This window comes from Oncorhynchus mykiss, unplaced genomic scaffold (genome assembly GCF_013265735.2).
Source record: "Oncorhynchus mykiss isolate Arlee unplaced genomic scaffold, USDA_OmykA_1.1 un_scaffold_278, whole genome shotgun sequence".
Classification (NCBI taxonomy): domain Eukaryota; kingdom Metazoa; phylum Chordata; class Actinopteri; order Salmoniformes; family Salmonidae; genus Oncorhynchus; species Oncorhynchus mykiss.
In genome coordinates this window covers 52453-74709 of record NW_023493732.1, presented here as the reverse complement: position 1 = coordinate 74709, position 22257 = coordinate 52453, and the positions used below count along the sequence as shown (strand labels likewise).

At 44.7% G+C, this 22257-nt stretch overlaps 1 protein-coding gene across 1 annotated transcript; it reads left to right on the top strand.

Moving 5' to 3' along the window:
* Positions 1-458: 458 nt before the first annotated feature.
* Positions 459-6206, top strand: LOC118948982 (mucin-2-like; the record flags this gene model as incomplete). The annotated part of the gene is made up of 6 exons (XM_036973631.1): positions 459-557; positions 1620-1667; positions 2148-2261; positions 4329-4376; positions 5337-5384; positions 6120-6206. Coding segments are annotated over 6 exons (444 nt in total), but the record flags the coding sequence as incomplete, so codon positions are not given.
* Positions 6207-22257: the final 16051 nt, after the last annotated feature.

Sequence of the window (22257 nt, the reverse complement as noted above, 5' to 3'; positions counted from 1 at the left end):
CTACGACAACCACAACTCTACCTCCTACGACAACCACAACTCTACCTCCTACGACAACCACAACTGAACCTCCTACGACAACCACAACTGTACCTCCTACGACAACCACAACTGTACCTCCTACGACAACCACAACTGTACCTCCTACGACAACCACAACTGTACCTCCTACGACAACCACAACTGTACCTCCTACGACAACCACAACTGTACCTCCTACGACAACCACAACTGTACCTCCTACGACAACCACAACTGTACCTCCTACGACAACCACAACTGTACCTCCTACGACAACCACAGCTGTACCTCCCACGACAACCACAACTGTACCTCCCACGACAACCACAACGGTACCTCCCACGACAACCACAACGGTACCTCCCACGACAACCACAACGGTACCTCCCACGACAACCACAACTGTACCTCCCAAGACAACCACAACTGTACCTCCCACGACAACCACAACTGTACCTCCCACGACAACCACAACTGTACCTCCCACGACAACCACAACTGTACCTCCCACGACAACCACAACTGTACCTCCCACGACAACCACAACTGTACCTCCCACGACAACCACAACTGTACCTCCCACGACAACCACAACTGTACCTCCCACGACAACCACAACTGTACCTCCCACGACAACCACAACTGTACCTCCCACGACAACCACAACTGTACCTCCTACGACAACCACAACTGTACCTCCTACGACAACCACAACTGTACCTCCCACGACAACCACAACTGTACCTCCCACGACAACCACAACTGTACCTCCCAAGACAACCACAACGGTACCTCCCACGACAACCACAACGGTACCTCCCACGACAACCACAACTGTACCTCCCACGACAACCACAACTGTACCTCCCACGACCACCACAACTGTACCTCCCACGACCACCACAACTGTACCTCCTACGACAACCACAACTGTACCTCCTACGACAACCACAACTGTACCTCCTACGACAACCACAACTCTACCTCCTACGACAACCTCAACTCTACCTCCTACGACAACCACAACTCTACCTCCTACGACAACCACAACTCTACCTCCTACGACAACCACAACTCTACCTCCTACGACAACCACAACTGTACCTCCTACGACAACCACAACTGAACCTCCTACGACAACCACAACTGTACCTCCTACGACAACCACAACTGTACCTCCCACGACCACCACAACTGTACCTCCCACGACCACCACAACTGTACCTCCCACGACCACCACAACTGTACCTCCTACGACAACCACAACTGTACCTCCTACGACAACCACAACTGTACCTCCTACGACAACCACAACTCTACCTCCTACGACAACCACAACTCTACCTCCTACGACAACCACAACTCTACCTCCTACGACAACCACACCTCTACCTCCTACGACAACCACAACTCTACCTCCTACGACAACCACAACTCTACCTCCTACGACAACCACAACTCTACCTCCTACGACAACCACAACTGAACCTCATACGACAACCACAACTGTACCTCCTACGACAACCACAACTGTACCTCCTACGACAACCACAACTGTACCTCCTACGACAACCACAACTGTACCTCCTACGACAACCACAACTGTACCTCCTACGACAACCACAACTGTACCTCCTACGACAACCACAACTGTACCTCCTACGACAACCACAACTGTACCTCCTACGACAACCACAACTCTACCTCCTACGACAACCACAACTGTACCTCCTACGACAACCACAACTGTACCTCCTACGACAACCACAACTGTACCTCCCACGACAACCACAACTGTACCTCCCACGACAACCACAACTCTACCTCCCACGACAACCACAACTGTACCTCCTACGACAACCACAACTGTACCTCCTACGACAACCACAACTGTACCTCCTACGACAACCACAACTGTACCTCCTACGACAACCACAACTGTACCTCCCACGACAACCACAACTGTACCTCCCACGACAACCACAACGGTACCTCCCACGACAACCACAACGGTACCTCCCACGACAACCGCAACGGTACCTCCCACGACAACCACAACGGTACCTCCCACGACAACCACAACGGTACCTCCCACGACAACCACAACTGTACCTCCCACGACAACCACAACTGTACCTCACACGACAACCACAACTGTACCTCCTACGACAACCACAACTGTACCTCCTACGACAACCACAACTGTACCTCCTACGACAACCACAACTGTACCTCCCACGACAACCACAACTGTACCTCCCACGACAACCACAACTGTACCTCCCACGACAACCACAACGGTACCTCCCACGACAACCACAACGGTACCTCCCACGACAACCACAACTGTACCTCCCACGACAACCACAACTGTACCTCCCACGACCACCACAACTGTACCTCCCACGACCACCACAACTGTACCTCCCACGACAACCACAACTGTACCTCCTACGACAACCACAACTGTACCTCCTACGACAACCACAACTCTACCTCCTACGACAACCACAACTCTACCTCCTACGACAACCACAACTCTACCTCCTACGACAACCACAACTCTACCTCCTACGACAACCACAACTCTACCTCCTACGACAACCACAACTCTACCTCCTACGACAACCACAACTGTACCTCCTACGACAACCACAACTGAACCTCCTACGACAACCACAACTCTACCTCCTACGACAACCACAACTGTACCTCCCACGACCACCACAACTGTACCTCCCACGACCACCACAACTGTACCTCCCACGACCACCACAACTGTACCTCCTACGACCACCACAACTGTACCTCCTACGACAACCACAACTGTACCTCCTACGACAACCACAACTCTACCTCCTACGACAACCACAACTCTACCTCCTACGACAACCACAACTCTACCTCCTACGACAACCACAACTCTACCTCCTACGACAACCACAACTCTACCTCCTACGATAACCACAACTCTACCTCCTACGACAACCACAACTCTACCTCCTACGACAACCACAACTCTACCTCCTACGACAACCACAACTGAACCTCCTACGACAACCACAACTGTACCTCCTACGACAACCACAACTGTACCTCCTACGACAACCACAACTGTACCTCCTACGACAACCACAACTGTACCTCCTACGACAACCACAACTGTACCTCCTACGACAACCACAACTGTACCTCCTACGACAACCACAACTGTACCTCCTACGACAACCACAACTGTACCTCCTACGACAACCACAACTGTACCTCCTACGACAACCACAACTGTACCTCCTACGACAACCACAACTGTACCTCCTACGACAACCACAACTGTACCTCCTACGACAACCACAACTGTACCTCCTACGACAACCACAACTGTACCTCCTACGACAACCACAACTGTACCTCCTACGACAACCACAACTGTACCTCCTACGACAACCACAACTGTACCTCCTACGACAACCACAACGGTACCTCCCACGACAACCACAACGGTACCTCCCACGACAACCACAACGGTACCTCCCACGACAACCACAACGGTACCTCCCACGACAACCACAACTGTACCTCCCACGACAACCACAACTGTACCTCCCACGACAACCACAACTGTACCTCCCACGACAACCACAACTGTACCTCCCACGACAACCACAACTGTACCTCCCACGACAACCACAACTGTACCTCCCACGACAACCACAACTGTACCTCCCACGACAACCACAACTGTACCTCCCACGACAACCACAACTGTACCTCCCACGACAACCACAACTGTACCTCCTACGACAACCACAACTCTACCTCCTACGACAACCACAACTCTACCTCCTACGATAACCACAACTCTACCTCCTACGACAACCACAACTCTACCTCCTACGACAACCACAACTCTACCTCCTACGACAACCACAACTGAACCTCCTACGACAACCACAACTGTACCTCCTACGACAACCACAACTGTACCTCCTACGACAACCACAACTGTACCTCCTACGACAACCACAACTGTACCTCCTACGACAACCACAACTGTACCTCCTACGACAACCACAACTGTACCTCCTACGACAACCACAACTGTACCTCCTACGACAACCACAACTGTACCTCCTACGACAACCACAACTGTACCTCCTACGACAACCACAACTGTACCTCCTACGACAACCACAACTGTACCTCCTACGACAACCACAACTGTACCTCCTACGACAACCACAACTGTACCTCCTACGACAACCACAACTGTACCTCCTACGACAACCACAACTGTACCTCCTACGACAACCACAACGGTACCTCCCACGACAACCACAACGGTACCTCCCACGACAACCACAACGGTACCTCCCACGACAACCACAACGGTACCTCCCACGACAACCACAACTGTACCTCCCACGACAACCACAACTGTACCTCCCACGACAACCACAACTGTACCTCCCACGACAACCACAACTGTACCTCCCACGACAACCACAACTGTACCTCCCACGACAACCACAACTGTACCTCCCACGACAACCACAACTGTACCTCCCACGACAACCACAACTGTACCTCCCACGACAACCACAACTGTACCTCCCACGACAACCACAACTGTACCTCCCACGACAACCACAACTGTACCTCCCACGACAACCACAACTGTACCTCCCACGACAACCACAACTGTACCTCCCACGACAACCACAACTGTACCTCCCACGACAACCACAACTGTACCTCCTACGACAACCACAACTGTACCTCCTACGACAACCACAACTGTAGCTCCTACGACAACCACAACTGTACCTCCTACGACAACCACAACGGTACCTCCCACGACAACCACAACGGTACCTCCCACGACAACCACAACGGTACCTCCCACGACAACCACAACGGTACCTCCCACGACAACCACAACTGTACCTCCCACGTCAACCACAACTGTACCTCCCACGACAACCACAACTCTACCTCCCACGACAACCACAACTGTACCTCCTACGACAACCACAACTGTACCTCCTACGACAACCACAACTGTACCTCCCACGACAACCACAACTGTACCTCCCACGACAACCACAACTGTACCTCCCACGACAACCACAAATGTACCTCCCACGACAACCACAACTGTACCTCCTACGACAACCACAACTGTACCTCCTACGACAACCACAACTGTACCTCCTACGACAACCACAACTGTACCTCCTACGACAACCACAACTGTACCTCCCACGACAACCACAACTGTACCTCCCACGACAACCACAACTGTACCTCCCACGACAACCACAACTGTAGCTGCTACGACCCCCACAACAACTGTAGCTCCTACGACCACAACTGCAGCACCTACTACGACAACTACAGCCGAAACTGCTACGACAACCACGACTTCAGCGCCTACTACGACACCTACTATGACAACCACAACTGTAGCTCCTACGACAACCACAACTGCAGCTCCAACTACAACAACTGTAGCTCCTACGATAACCACAACTGCACCACCTACTATGGCAACTACAACCGAAGCTGCTACAACAACCACGATTTCAGCGCCCACGACAGCTACAACACCTACTACGACACCCACAACACCTACTACGACACCCACAACGACACCCACAACCGCAGCTCCTACGACAACCACAACCGCAGCTCCTACGACAACCACAACCGCAGCTCCTACGACAACCGCAGCTCCTACGACAACCACAACTCCTACGACAACCACAACCGCAGCTCCTACGACAACCACAACCGCAGCTCCTACGACAACCACAACCGCAGCTCCTACGACAACCACAACCACAGCTCCTACGACAACCAAAGCTCCTACGACAACCACAGCTCCTACGACAACCACAGCTCCTACGACAACCACAACCGCAGCTCCTACGACAACCACAACCGCAGCTCTTACGACAACCACAACCGCAGCTCTTACGACAACCACAACCGCAGCTCCTACGACAACCACAGCTCCTACGACAACCACAACCGCAGCTCCTGCGACAACCACAACTGCAGCTCCTGCGACAACCACAACTGCAGCTCCTACGACAACCACAACAACTGTAGCTCCTACGACCCCCACAACTGCAGCACTTACAACGACAACTACATCCGAAACTGCTACGACAACCACGACTTCAGCGCCTACTACGACAACTACAACACCTACTATGACAACCACAACTGCAGCACCAACTACAACTGCAGCACCTACTACGGCAACTACATCTGCAGCACCTACTATGACAACAACATCTGCAGCACTTACTATAACAACCACAACTGCAGATCCTACGACAAGCACAACTGCAGCTCCTACTACAACAACTTTAGATCCTACAACCACAACAGAAGCACCTACAACGACAACTGAAGCTCCTACGATAACCACAACACCTACTACGACCATTACAACAGCAGCACCTATAACAACTGTAGCTTCTACGACCACTACAACTGCAGCACCTACTTCAACAACCACTGCATCACCTACAAGAACATCTGTATCTACTTTGACAAACACTGCAGCACCTGCTACAATAACTACAACTGAAGCTCCTACGATAACCACAACACCTACTCCGACCTTTACAACAGCAGCACCTATAACAAGAACCGTAGCTCCTATGATCAATACAACTTCAGCACCTACTTGGACAACCACTGCAGCACCTGCTACAATAACTACAACTGCAGCTCTTACAACAACCGCAACTGCAGCTAAACCTACAACCATAACTGCACCTCCTACTATAACATTTTTAGTTCTTATGACAACTACAACTGCCGCACCTACAATGACAACTGTTGCTCCGACGGCAACTATAGCGCCTACGACCACTACATCTACCATACCTACAGCAACTAAAGCTCTTACTCCAATAACTGTAGCTCCTTCAACCAGCACCACAAAAGCTGCTATGACAATCAATTCAGCTTTTACTACAACAACCATTGGACCTACCACCCCTACAACTGCAGCATCTACTACGACAACAACTGCAGCTTTTACGAAAAACCCAATTGCAGCTCCTACAACTGCAGCTCCAACAACTGCCACTGCAGCTCCTACAGCTGCAGCTCCTACAACTGCAACTGCAGCTCCTACAGCTGCAACTCCTACAACTGCAACTGCAGCTCCTACAAATGCAGCTCCTACAAATGCAGCTCCTACAACTGCAGCTCCTACAACTGCAGCTCCTACAACTGCAGCTCCTACAACTGCAGCTCCTACAACTGCAGCTCCAACAACTGCAGCTCCAACAACTGCAGCTCCAACAACTGCAACTGCAGCTCCAACAACTACAACTGCAGCTCCAACAACTGCAACTGCATCTCCTACAACTGCAACTGCATCTCCTACAACTGCAACTGCATCTCCTACAACTGCATCTCCTACAACTGCAACTGCATCTCCTACAACTGCAACTGCATCTCCTACAACTGCATCTCCTACAACTGCAACTGCAGCTCCTACAAATGCAGCTCCTACAAATGCAGCTCCTACAACTGCAGCTCCTACAACTGCAGCTCCTACAACTGCAGCTCCTACAACTGCAGCTCCAACAACTGCAGCTCCAACAACTGCAGCTCCAACAATTGCAGCTCCAACAACTGCAGCTCCAACAACTGCAGCTCCAACAACTGCAACTGCAGCTCCAACAACTGCAGCTCCAACAACTGCAGCTCCAACAACTGCAGCTCCAACAACTGCAACTGCAGCTCCAACAACTGCAACTGCATCTCCTACAACTGCAACTGCATCTCCTACAACTGCAACTGCATCTCCTACAACTGCAGCTGATAATGCTGCTCTAATTCCAACAGCTATAGCTCCTACAACCACTACAATGGCAGCTCCTTCAACAAACACAACTCCAGCTCCTTCGACAACCACAACAAAAGCTGCTACAAAAACCACAACAGCAGCACCCACAACGACAACTGTAGAAGCAACCACACCCCCTCCTACTCTGTTGCTGACCACTCCTTTCAATACAACAAGTGGAGGATTTCCTGGCTGGGCTCTGGCCATTATCATCCCTTGTGGCATCGCTATCATTTTGGTACCTCTGTGGATCCTGCTATGTGTACGTATAGTCTTGTGTTCACTTGTGTACTGTGTATACTGTTTACATATTTATTTAAAAAATATGCTAAATTTCTGCAATTATTTAATTGTACATGTGAATCATACTTCTCCATCTTGTTTTGCAGTGCATTTTATGTGGAGGATGTGCAGCTATAAGGAGACGCTGGCACAGACGCAGATATTACAATGTACAGTACACCAGAAGAAACGGTCTCTTCTGAGGTGACAATGCTAACATCTGTGGCCAATTGTCATCACAAGAACAGCCAATCTATATCTGCTAATCACGGGACTTTAATGCATGGAACATCACTTGACTACACAGGACTGCATCTGAGAAGATCAAGTGAAAATTGTTAATAAGCTTAAAAGGCCACATGTTTTTTGTGCAATGTACTACTTTTTATATTATGCATCTGATTGTTGATCAAAGTTACAGCTGAGCTGAACAAAGTATGTTTATATATTTATTAGTCATGTCATTTGTGGTTTCAAGCTGTGCTGTCCACTGACTAAAACAGTTATCATTTATTTTTTTATTTATAATAAGCTTAATTCCAATATATATATTTTTTTGTTATTTCCTCTCTTGATTAACTATGAAGTAATTTATTTTGAACTGCAATACAGTACTTGTTTCTTCAACTTACAGTTTGACAAATGTAATGAAGATACAAACCAGTATTATTTCATGAAAAGGTTTGACTAACGGGTGATTATAGACAGCACATCTACACATCAAATGTAGTCAAAATTGTCCGACCTGGCACCTTAATATATGCAAACCTCATTAAAAGACAATTCATTCAAAAAACATGCTTTTTTTATATTTTGTATTCAGTGCCCTCAGAATGTATTCACACCCCTTGACATAAAAATTGTGTTACAGCCTGAATTTGAAATGGATTAAACTGAGATTTTGTGACAAATGGCCTACACACATTACTCCATACTGTCAAAGTGGTATTATGTTTTTAGATTTTTTTTTACAAATTAATTTAAAAAGTAAATAAGTATTCAACCCCTTTGTTATGGCAAGCTTACATAAGAAGTCACATAATAAGTTGCATGGACACACTGTGTTCAAAAATAGTATTGAACATGATTTTGGAATGACTTCCTGTCACGACTTCCACCGAAGGTGCCTCCTCTCCCTGTTCGGGCGGCGCTTGGCTGTCGTCGTCGCCGACCTACTAGCTGCCACCGATCCCTTTTCCATTTGGTTGTGTCTGTCTTGTGTTCACCTGTGTACACGCTAGGTTTTGTGCGGGATTGTTTGCATTACTGTCGTTAGTTTGGGATGCGTTTTTTAAAAAACTTTTAAGCAGGTGTATTTTCACGGGACTGTTTTGCCCACAGGTTAGTTTAGCAGAGAAGTGTTACCTCCGTTTTGTTTACTAGACTGCGTTCCTGTGTTCTTGTGGCTACGTTTGTGGTCATGTGCCTGTTGTGTTGGTGGACAGTAATAAAACGCCCTTCTTGGATATTCTTGCTCTCCTGCGCCTGACTCTACACCCACCTCTCCGAGGGAGAATCTGACACTTCTTCATCTCCGTACAACCACAAACACCAGGGAGCCCTTTGAGCATGGTTAAGTTATGAATGACACTTTATATGGTGTATCAATGCACCCAGTCGCTAAAGTGAAAGGAAACCGCTCAGGAATTTCACCATGAGGCCAATCGTGACTGAAACAGTCACAAAGTTTAATGGCTGTGATAGGAGAAAACTTAGGGTGGACCAATAACATTGCAGTTATTCCACAATACTAACTAAACTGACAAGAGTGAAACGAAGGATGCCCGTAGAAAATGTAGCAAAGCAATTCACTTTTTGTCCTAAATACAAGGTGTTATGTTTGTGACAAATCCAATACAACACAAGGACTTGGAAGTTTTTCGGAATATAACATAAATGGAATGTAGCTAAGCACAGGTAACATCCAAGAGGAAAACCTGGTTCAGTCTGCTTTCCACCAGACATTGGGAGATGAATTCACCTTTCAACAGGACAATAATTCGAAAACACAATGCCATGGTGTCTTTCACACATACATATACTGTACATATACATACAGTTGAAGTCGGAGGATTACATACACCTTATCCAAATACATTTAAACTCAGTTTTTCACAATTCCTGACATTTAATCCTAGTAAAAATTCCCTGTCTTGGGTCAGTTAGGATCACCACTTTTTAGAATGTGAAATGTCAGAATAACAGTAGAGAGAATGAGCTTTTATTTCTTTCATCACATTCCCAGTGGGTCAGAAGTTTACACACACTCAATTAGTATTTGGTAGCATTGCCTTTAAATGGTTTAACTTGGGTCAAACGTTGCAGGAAGCCTTCCACAAGCTTCCAACTAAAAGTTGGTTGAATTTTGGCCCATTCCTCCTGACAGAGCTGGTGTAACTGAGTCAGATGTGTAGGCCTCCTTGCTCGCACAACCTTTTTCAGTTCTGCCCACAAATGTTCTATAGGCTTGAGGATAGGGCTTTGTGAAGGCCACTCCAATACCTTGACTTTGTTGTACTTAAGCCATTTTGACACAACTTTGGAAGTATGCTTGGGGTCATTGTCCATTTGGAAGACCAATTTGCGACCAAGCTTTAACTTCCTGACTGATGTCTGGAGATGTTGCTTTAATATAACCATATAATTTTCTTTCCTCATGATGCCATCTATTTTGTGAAGTGCACCAGTCCCTCCTGCAGCAAAGCACCCCCACAATATGATGCTGCAACCCCCGTTCTTCACGGTTGGGATGGTGCTCGTCGGCTTGCAAGCCTCCCCCTTTTTCCTCAAAACATAACGGTGGTCATTATGGCCAAACAGTTCTATTGTTGTTTCATCAGACCAGAGGACATTTCTCCCAAAAGTACGATCTTTGTCACCACGTGCAGTTGCAAACCGTAGTCTGGCTTTTTTATGCCGGTTTTGTAGCAGTGGCTTCTTCCTTGCTGAGCGGCCTTTCAGGTTATGTCGATATAGGACTCGTTTTACTGTGGATATAGATACTTTGGACCTGTTTCCTCTAGCATCTTCACAGGGTCCTTTGCTGTTGAACTGGGATTGATTTACACTTTTCGCACCAAAGTACATTCATCTCTAGGAGACAAAACACCCCCTTCCTGAGTGGTGTGACAGCTGCGTGGTCCCATGGTGTTTATTCTTGCGTACTATTGTTTGTAAAGATGAACGTGGTAACTTCAGGCATTTGGAAATTGCTCCCAATGATGAACCAGACTTGTGGAGGTCTAAACATTTTTTTTATAGGTCTTTGCTGATTTCCCCAAGATGTCACGCAAAGAGTTTGAAGGTAGGCCTTGAAATACATCCACCTCCAGTTGACGAAATTATGTCAATTAGCCTATCAGAAGCTTCTAAAGCCATTACATCATTTTCTGGAATTTTCCAAGCTGTTTAAAGGCACAGTCAACTTAGTTGCATGTAAACTTCTGACCCACTGGAATTGTGATGCAGTGAATAATAAGTGAAATAATCTGTCTGTAAACAGTTTTTGGAAAAATGATGTGTCATGCACAAAGTAGATGTCCTAACCGACTTGCCAAAACCTATAGTTTGTTACCAAGAAATGTGTGGAGTGGTTGAAAAACAAATTTTAAATGACTCCAACCTAAATGTAAACTTCCGACTTCAGCTGCATATAAGCTCAGCAAAAAAAGAAACGTCCCTTTTTCAGGACCCTGACTTTCAAAGATAATTTGTAAAAATCCAAATAACTTCACAGATCTTCATTGTAAAGGGTTTAAACACTGTTTCCCATGCTTGTTCAATGAACCATAAACAATTAATGAACATGCACCTGTGGAACAGTCGTTAAGACACTAACAGCTTACAGACGGTAGGCAATTAAGGTCACAGTTATGACAACTTAGGACACTAAAGAGGCCTTTCTACTGACTGAAAAACACCAAAAGAAAGATGCCCAGGGTTTCTGCTCATCTGTGTGAATGTGCCTTAGGCAAGCTGCAAGGAGGCATGAGGACTGCAGATGTGGCCAGGAAAATAAATTGCAATGTTCGTAATTTGAGACGCCTAAGACAGCACTACAGGGAGACAGGACGGACAGCTGATTGTCCTCGCAGTAACACCTGCACAGGATCGGTACATCCAAACATCACACCTGCGGGACAGGTACAGGATGGCAACAACTGCCCGAGTTACACCAGGAACGCACAATCCCTCCATCAGTGCTCAGACTCTCCGCAATAAGCGCAATAATAGGACCTGTTGTAAGGCAGGTCCTAACCAGACATCACCGGCAACAACGTCGCCTATGGGCACAAACCCACCGTTGCTGGACCAGACCGGACTGGCAAAAAGTTCTTCACTGACTAGTCGCGGTTGATGTGATGGTGATGGTCGGATTCGTGTTTATTGTCAAAGGAATGAGCGTGACAGAGGCCTGTACTCTGGAGAGGGATCGATTTGGAGGTGGAGGGTCCATCATGGTCTGGAGTGCAGGGTCCGTCATGGTCTGGAGTGGTGTGTCACAGCATCATCGGACTGAGCTTATTTTCACTGCAGACAATCTCAACGCTGTGCGTTACAGGGAATACGTCCTCCTCCCTCATGTGGTACCCTTCCTGCAGGCTCATCCTGACATGACCCTCCAGCATGACAATGCCACCAGCCATACTGCTCGTTCTGTGCGTGATTTCCTGCAAGACAGGAATGTCAGTGTTCTGCCATGGCAGGTGAAGAGCCCGTATCTCAATCCCATTGAGCACGCCTGGGACCTGTTGGATCTGAGGGTGAGGGCTAGGACCATTCCATCCAGAAATGTCCATGAACTTGCAGGTGCCTTGGTGGAAGACTGGAGTAACATCTCACAGCAAGAACTGGCAAATCTAGTGCAGTCCATGAGGAGGAGATGCACTGCAGTACTTAATGCAGCTGGTGGCCACACCAGATACTGACTGTTACTTTTGATTTTAATCCCCCCCTTTGTTCAAGGACATATTATTCCATTTCTGTTAGTCACATGTCTGTGGAACTTGTTCAGTTTATGTCTCAGTTGTTGAATCTTATGTTCATACAAATATTTGCACATGTTAAGTTTGCTGAAAATAAACAGTTGACAGTGAGAGGACATTTCTTTATTTGCTGCGTTTTTATATATACACTGCTCAAAAAAATGAAGGGAACACTAAAATAACACATCCTAGATCTGAATGAATGAAATATTCTTATTGAATACTTTTTCTTTACATAGTTGAATGTGCTGACAACAAAATCACACAAAAATCGAAAACCACACTACAGGCTGATCCAACTGATGTAATGTCCTTAAAACAAATCAAAATGAGGCTCAGTAGTGTGTGTGGTCTCCACGTGCCTGTATGACCTCCCTACAACGCCTGGGCATGCTCCTGATGAGGTGGCGGATGGTCTCCTGAGGGATCTCCTCCCAGACCTGGACTAAAGCATCCGCCAACTCCTGGACAGTCTGTGGTGCAACGTGGCGTTGGTGGATGGAGCGAGACTTGATGGCCCAGATGTGCTCAATTGGATTCAGGTCTGGGGAACGGGAGGGCCAGTCCATAGCATCAATGCCTTCCTCTTGCAGGAACAGCTGACACACTCCAGTCACATGAGGTCTAGCATTGTCTTGCATTAGGAGGAACCCAGGGCCAACCGCACCAGCATATGGTCTCACAAGGGGTCTGAGGATCTCATCTCGGTACCTAATGGCAGTCAGGCTACCTCTAGCGAGCACATGGAGGGCTGTGCGGCCCCCCAAAGAAATGCCACACCATGACGGACCCACCGCCAAACCGGTCATGCTGGAGGATGTTGCAGGAAGCAGAACGTTCTCCACGGCGTCTCCAGGCTGTCACGTCTGTCACGTGCTCAGTGTGAACCTGCTTTCCATCTGTGAAGAGCACAGGGCGCCAGTGGCGAATTTGCCAATCTTGGTGTTCTCTGGCAAATGCCAAACGTCCTGCACAGTGTTGGGCTGTAAGCACAACCCCCACCTGTGGACGTCGGGCCCTCATACCACCCTCACGGAGTCTGTTTCTGACTGTTTGAGCAGACACATGCACATTTGTGGCCTGCTGGAGGTCATTTTGCAGGACTCTGGCAGTGCTCTTCCTTGCACAAAGGCGGAGGTAGCGGTCCTGCTGCTGGGTTGTTGCCCTCCTACGGCCTCCTCCACGTCTCCTGATTTACTGGTAGCGCCTCCATGCTCTGGACACTACGCTGACAGACACAGCAAACCTTCTTGCCACAGCTCGCATTGATGTGCCATCCTGGATAAGCTACACTACCTGAGCCACTTGTGTGGGTTGTAGACTCCGTCTCATGCTACCACTAGAGTGAAAGCACCGTCAGCATTCAAGTGACCAAAACATCAGCCAGGAAGCATAGGAACTGAGAAGTGGTCTGTGGTCACCACCTGCAGAACCACTCCTTTATTAGGGGTGTCTTGCTAATTGCCTATAATGTCCACCTGTTGTCTATTCCATTTGCACAACAGCATGTGAAATTTATTGTCAATCAGTGTTGCTTCCTAAGTGGACAGTTGGATTTCATAGAAGTGTGATTGACTTGGAGTTACATTGTGTTGTTTAAGTGTTCCCTTTATTTTTTGAGCAGTGTATATATAGTCTCAACGTCAACAGTGAAGAGACGACTCCTTGATGCTGACCTAGGCAGAGTTCTTCTATCCAGTATCTGTGTACTTTTGCCTATCTTAATATTTATTTTTATTGGCCAGTTTGAGATATGGCTTTTTCTTTGCAACTCTGCCTAGAAGGCCAGCATCCCGGAGTTGCCTCTTCACTGTTCACGTTGAGACTGGTGTTTTGCGGGTACTATTTATTGAAGCTGCCAGTTGAGGACCTGTGAGGCATCTTTTTCTCAAACTAGACACTCCAATGTACTTGTCCTCTTGCTCAGTTGTGCACCAGGGCCTTCCACTCCTCTTTCTATTCTGGTTAGAGCTAGTTTACGCTGTTCTGTGAAGGGAGTAGTACACAGCGTTGTACGAGATCTTCAGTTTCTTGGCAAGTTTCTCACATGGAATGGCCTTCATTTCTCAGAACAAGAATAGACTGAAGAGTTTCAGAATATAGTTCTTTGTTTCTGGCCATATTGTACCTGTAATCGAACCCACAAATGCTGACACTCCAGATACTCAACTAGTCTAAAGAAGGCCAGTTAAATTGCCTTTTTAATAGCACAACAGTTTAACTGTTAGCCTTTTAAAATTATAAACTTGATTTAGCTAACACAATGTGCCATTGGAACACAGGAGTGATGGTTGCTGATAATGGGCCTCCATACGCCTATGTAGTTATTCCATTAAAAAAATGTACCATTTCCATCTACAATAGTAATTTACAAAATCAACAATGTCTACACTATTTACGATCAATTTGATGTTATTTTAATGGACAAAAAATGTCCAAACCTTTGAACGGTACTGTACATATTACCTCAACTAACCGGTGTACCCCCCTGTATATAGTCTCTCTATTGTTATTTTAATGCTGCTCCTTCATTACTTGTTACTTTTATTTCTTATTCATATTTTTTTGAAACTGCATTGTTGTTTAGGGGCTCGTAAGTAAGCATTTCACTGTAAGGTCTACATGTATTCGGCGCATGTGACCAATAAAATTTGATGACATTTTTTACTTGAAGATAAAAAAAAATGTAGACAGCATTTGATGAGAATCTGTTGCTCCATGTCTTTACGATGGTTCCACTACAACTTTCAGAAATTAACAACAATTATGCATACAAATTATAATGAAAATGCAGTATGATTTATTGATCAACACCAAAACCCATTGTCACATACAGGACGACTTCGGCTTGTGCCATCTCGCTCTATACAGACTGGTTGCTCCGGCAATGTACCAATACTCCAGTTTAACATGTGTGTAGATGTTTCTGCATCATTTGAGACAAAGAGGACAAGTCGGAAATGTGAAACATGACACCGGTAACGTCGCTGCCAGATCAGCTTCTTGCCCTAGCTAAACATGAGCAGAATTACTGCCTGCATTTTGAACCCTGCCTACCCAAACTCTTAATTTGTTGAGAGTTATGTCTGAAGAGGATCCTCCCGTAACAGATTTTTTTCCCCCATTTCGAATTGTCAGAGTGCAGCCGACATCCTCTCCAGTCCTTCTGCCGTTACCTAGCTTACGTTGTCTGACGACTCATGCTGAATTAATTTCTACTGCTCTATCGATTGCTACATACATTCTACATTCAGTCTCAACCTGCTATCCTAGAAGTCAAAATCAGTGGCATGGTACAAAACAAACTCAGCGATTGGATGGTCTTTCAGACTCATAGAGAAGAAATGTCAGTTGGCCGGAAAGATGTGGATGGGTAACCAGGCAATAGCTTACGATGCTACAAGGTCTAGGATATCCGAGACTGTCATCTCAGGTTTTGTTGAATGTGAAATGTCATATTACCACAATGATATTATTTCCCTGCACTGTCTCTGTGAATAGGTTGCGCAATATGAGCCTTACACGCTATTGCTGTCACACCCTAAAAAACTACAGCCTAAAAAAAAAAAAAAAAAAACACGTTCTCTGCGTCTAGCAAGTATAACCAGAATTGCACACACTTTACATCCACGGCAACGTTCCTTATTAGCCAAGAAGGCTCTGAGTTGAACAACTTGACAGGTTGAGTCAGCCATCCCTCACAGGGAGCATGTAGAAGTTCAGAAGCGATACATGATGCTGGTTAGAAACAAGTTGCACAAAATCATTTGCTTTTAGATCACCTATTGTATTGATCACTTTTGGGCATAGTGCCCAGCTAAAGGGCACAATCTTCAAAAGCAAGCTCCATTTTTGCAACCCATTACTTCATCTGGGTTATAATAATAATAATAATAATAATAATAATAATAATAACAACAACAACATTTAATCTGTAGAGCATATTTCCCAAGCTCAATGAACATAAGGTATAAAACAAAAACAGCATCAGTACATCAGAAAGTAGAAAAACTATCACAAGACATTAAAACATGACCTACTAATGCAAAACATAGAATGTAATCAAATATTAAAAGCTAGCCTGAATAGGTGGGACTTTTGTTGTTTTTTAAATGAGGAAATGTAAGCTGCCTCATTGACATGTACAGCTAGAGTGTTCTAGAGCTGATGTGAGGAGTTCCTGTCACTTATGCTGTGCAGGTTTGTGGCCGGTATGACCAGGCTGTTTGAGCCTGATGATCTTAGGTTGAGTGCTGGTGAATAGTTCTCTAGAAGTTGGCATATATATTTAGGTGCATCACCCTTGAGGGCCTGAAATGTGAGCAGAATAATCCTGAATTTGATCCTATATTGAACAGGCAGCCATGGGAGATTAAATAAAACAGGGGTGATTGCAGTGCATTGCTGTAGTCAAGATCAAATCAAGATTAAATCAAATTTTATTAGTCACATGGCCCGAAGAGGACAGTTGTAGACCTTAGTGAAATGCTTACTTACAAGCCCCTAACCAACAATGCAGTTTCAAAATAAATATGTAAAGAAGATCAGTCTTCCGGAACAGCTAGTGCTCTCATGCATGTTTCAGTGTTATTTGCCTCGAAGCGAGCATAGAAGTAGTTTAGCTTGTCTGGTAGGCTCATGTCACTGGGCAGCTCTTGGCTGTGCTTCCCTTTGTAGTCTATAATGGTTTGCAAACCCTGCCACCTCCGACGAGCGTCAGAGTCGGTGTAGTACGATTCGATCTTATCTTGTATTGATACTTTGCCTGTTTGATGGTTCGTCAGAGGGCATAGCGGGATTTCTTATAAGCTTCTGGGTTAGAGTCCGCTCCTTGAAAGAGGCAGTTCTACCCTTTAGCTGAGTGCGGATGCTGCCAGTAATCCATGGCTTCTGGTTGGGGTATGTACGTACGGTCACTGCGGATGACGTCACTTATTGATGAAGCCAATGACTGATGTGGTGTACTCCTCAATGCCATCGGAGGAATCCCAGAACATATTCCATTCTGTGCTAGCAAAACAGTCCTGTACATTCAATAACAATAGAACAAAAGGAAGTCTATATATAGTGTGTGCAAATGGCGTGAGGAGGTAAGCAAATAAATAGGCCATAGTAGCGAAGTAATTACAATTTAGCAGATTAACACTGGAGTGATAAATGAGCAGATGATGATGTGCAAGTAGCGATACTGGTGTGCAAAAGAGCAGAATAGTAAATAAAAACAATATGGGGATGAGGTAGGTAGATTAGGTGGGCTATTTACAGATGGACTATGTACAGCTGCAGCGATCGGTTAGCTGATGTTTAAAGTTTGTGGGGGAAAAATAAGTCTCCAGCTTCAGAGATTTTTGCAATTCGTTCCAGTCACTGGCAGCAGAGAACTGGAGGGAAAGGCGGCCAAAGGAGGTGTTGGCTTTGGGGATGACCAGTGAGAAATGCTGTATAGTATACCATCTATTGCACCTTGCCTAAGCCGCTCAGCATTCGCTCATCCATATATTTCATGTATATATATATTCGCATTCACCCTGTTTAGATTTGTGTATTAGGTAGTTGTTAGATTACTTGTTAGATATTATTGCACTGTCGGAACTAGAAGCACAAGCATTTCGCTACACTCGGATTAACATCTGCTAACCATGTGTATGTGACCAATACAATTTTATTTGATTTGGCTTAAGGTTAACAGTCTGGTTAAGGTTATGGTATAAGCGGAAATGACAGCATTTTAGGAAATCTAAGTGCTTGTTGACAAGCAAGCACTTAGATATGGTCATTTTCACATTTTCATAAATTCTTAGTATACTTCATTCCCATTTGTGAAAATTCTATAGCAATATAGTGTGGGAAAGCGGCCGTGCGTTTGGAAAAATGAATAGACCCTGCGGTAAATAACACCTAATAAAAACATATGTATTTTCTAGGACCAGAATTTATGCAGACCGGTGCGCCATAGCCAATCAGAGCTACTAAGCCTTTATGCAAACAAGCCATTTGCCACAAAGGCCTGCCATCATTCACTTTGAACTGGACTGTGTTTACAGGCAGTTGCAACAGCGTGACTTTAGATCAAAAGCCAAAAGCCATAAAACAAACCTGAATGGATTTCTGCAAATACGTCAATACCACGGGAGTCCTCTTACATTTGAACTTTACAATCCTATTGATCAAACAAACATGAAAAGCTAGGCTCTCTCTCCCTGAGTTATGCACATCAATAACAAGATCAACAACTAATGCTAGCCAGAGCAAGATTACCTCAAATCTAACTCAGGAACATTAGATAAACCTTCTTAAACTTTTTCAGCAAGTTGGCTGTTAAAATTGCCCTAATAAACAAATGGGTATTGTAGCCTACTCATCCTTCAACTGGCTAAAGTTGGCTAACTTGCTACCAAGCTACTTCATGACACAAATGAGAGAACACTTATTTACAATGACGGCCTACACAGGCCAAACCCGGACGACGCTGGGCCAATTGTGCGCCACCCTTTGGGACTCCAAATCACAGCTGGTTGTCATACAGCCTGGATTCAAACCAGGGTGTCTGTAGTGACCCCTCAAGCACTGAGATGCAGTGCCTTAGACTGCTGCGCCACTTGGGAGCCGAAGTTTAAAGTTAGCCTAGGCTATTACCCCCTGAACATAGACAGGATCCACACTGAAAATATGCTAAAACATTAGTTTGATAAAGACAAAGAGCATATTTTTATCAGAATCATTCATCCTAGGCCAACTAATCAAACAGATGTTGTGGCCATAATTCATCCCCATGCCGTGTTCACTGTATAATTGTTAATCCATTTGCAAAATTCCAAGGAACAGGCAAGCTAAATTGAACGTCTGTATATCGAAAAGACGACACATTTTGGTTTGTAACCCTGAAAAATGTGTCTTTCAACTTGCCAAATTGAGCCCCGTTTCATATGATCACTCTGAGAATAACTGTTCAAGAAGCGAGATGCAAATCACTTCACACTGTTCTATTCCCTTATATTACATTATATTTTTACTATAAAATCAATATCTTGTCTGTTAACAAAACAAGGTTATGACATTGTACAGCCATAGGCTTCTACAAGCAAGGTCCACACTGCTGAGGTGAATACCTTTTTGTTCCAGGATATAACCAGTTGACATTACAGTTTCGTTAAATTAATCTTCAATGGTACTTGTTTTTTCATTAAATTAATATATAGTACCAGTCAAAGGTTTGGACACACCTACTCATTCAAGGGGTTTTCTTCATTTTTTAAACTATTTTCTACATTGTATAATAATAGTGAAGACATCCTAACTATGAAATAACACATATGGAATCATGTAGTAATTAAAATATATTTTAGATTCTTCAAAGTAGCCACCCTTTGCCTTGACAGCTTTCACACTCTTGGCATTCTCTAAGGAGGAATGCTTTTCCATCAAAAGTAACTTGTTACATTACACGGTTACTTACTGTGGAAGGTAACTCGCTAGTTGTTACATTACTTTTGCGTTACTAAAAACCAGCGGTGTAAAGTATTTCAGTAAATATACTTGAAAGTACTACTTAAGTCATTTTTAGGGGTAGCTGTACTTTACTATTTATATTTTTGACAACTTTTACTCCATGACATTCCTAAAGAAAATAATGTACTTCCTCCTCATCCCTGACACCAAAAGTACTCGTTACATTTTGAATGCTTAGCAGGACAGGAAAATGGTCTAATTCACGCACTTAGAGAAAATCCCTGGTGATCCCTCCTGTATCTGACCTGGTGGACTCACTAGAAACAAAATGCTTTGTTTGTAAATTATGTCTGTTGGAGTGTGCACCTGGTCATCCGTAAAATAAAATAAAGAATAATCATTGTGCTGTCTGGTTTGCTTAATGTAAGGACTTTAAATGATTTATACTTTTACTTTAGATACTTAACTATATTTTAGGATTTAATTTCTCTTTTGATACTTAAGTATATTTAAAACAAAATACAAGTAGGATTTCTGTGTGACTCACTTTTACTTGAGTTATTTTCTATTAATGTATCTTTACTTTTAAGTATAACAATTGGGTACTTTTTCCACCAATGCCAAAAACAGAAAAACCTCTTAAAATGCCTTGGGGGTGTTAGTCATTGTTATGCCCAGTAGACCACCCTACCTTAGAATGGCTTGCCTACTTCGTACTCGCGGGATATTCAAAGTGGAACTTTACGCTCAGCACCTAAAGGGTTGTCAATGCGCCACACTGTAGGCAGCACTGATGTCATCGGATATCACGGGAGAGCTCAAGACCGAGATCTGTCAGATTTCTCAATAGTTTCAGTTCTATTAGTAAATTGAAACGTGTATTTTGCAAGAAACAATGTCTTATTTTTTTAAATCTCATTATTATTTGGCCTTTGTAGTTCAGCAGCCTATTGAAATGTAACTGTTCCACAAAAAAATGTGTAATGGAGGAGAAATGTATACAGATTATGATAATAAAGAAAGATGTATGAATAATAGCCTTTGTCCAAGTGTTCTAACAAAATTCTACATTAAACCATCGACTGTGATGAATGCAAAGAAAAGTGTTGCATCACAACGAAATAAATATATCTAAATCCAACGGATCAAAGGAACATTGTCCATGAATCAAGAAGAACATTTAGGCAGCTTTATGAAAGTCACTAAATACAGCCTACTAAGTTACAACAAACCCGACCTGAAGCAATGACATGAACATTTAAAGAATCTGCCCACTAAACTGCTGACTATGAATGCAAACTGTCAAATAACTCCAGAACATAATGCATTGAAATAAATGGCATGCCATCAGGAATAACTTACAATCATCAAAGACGCATACATTTTTATTTAGTTCTGGGGGTGACAGGTTTAGACGAACAAAAATCTAACTTTTGCTGTTTTGGAGCAGAAAACCCGTCATACTCAGCGCAAACGGCTGGCGTGGGTCTTTCTCCACCAGTCTTGAGCTGTGCTTGTCCTGAAGGTGCTTCTTGATATTTTAAGTTGATTTTATTATTGTTTTTCTCATTTTCTAATACCAATTAAAAATAATGTGAATACTTCCACGGTGTTAAGGCTGTTGTCTGCCATCTTGCTAGCTGCCTT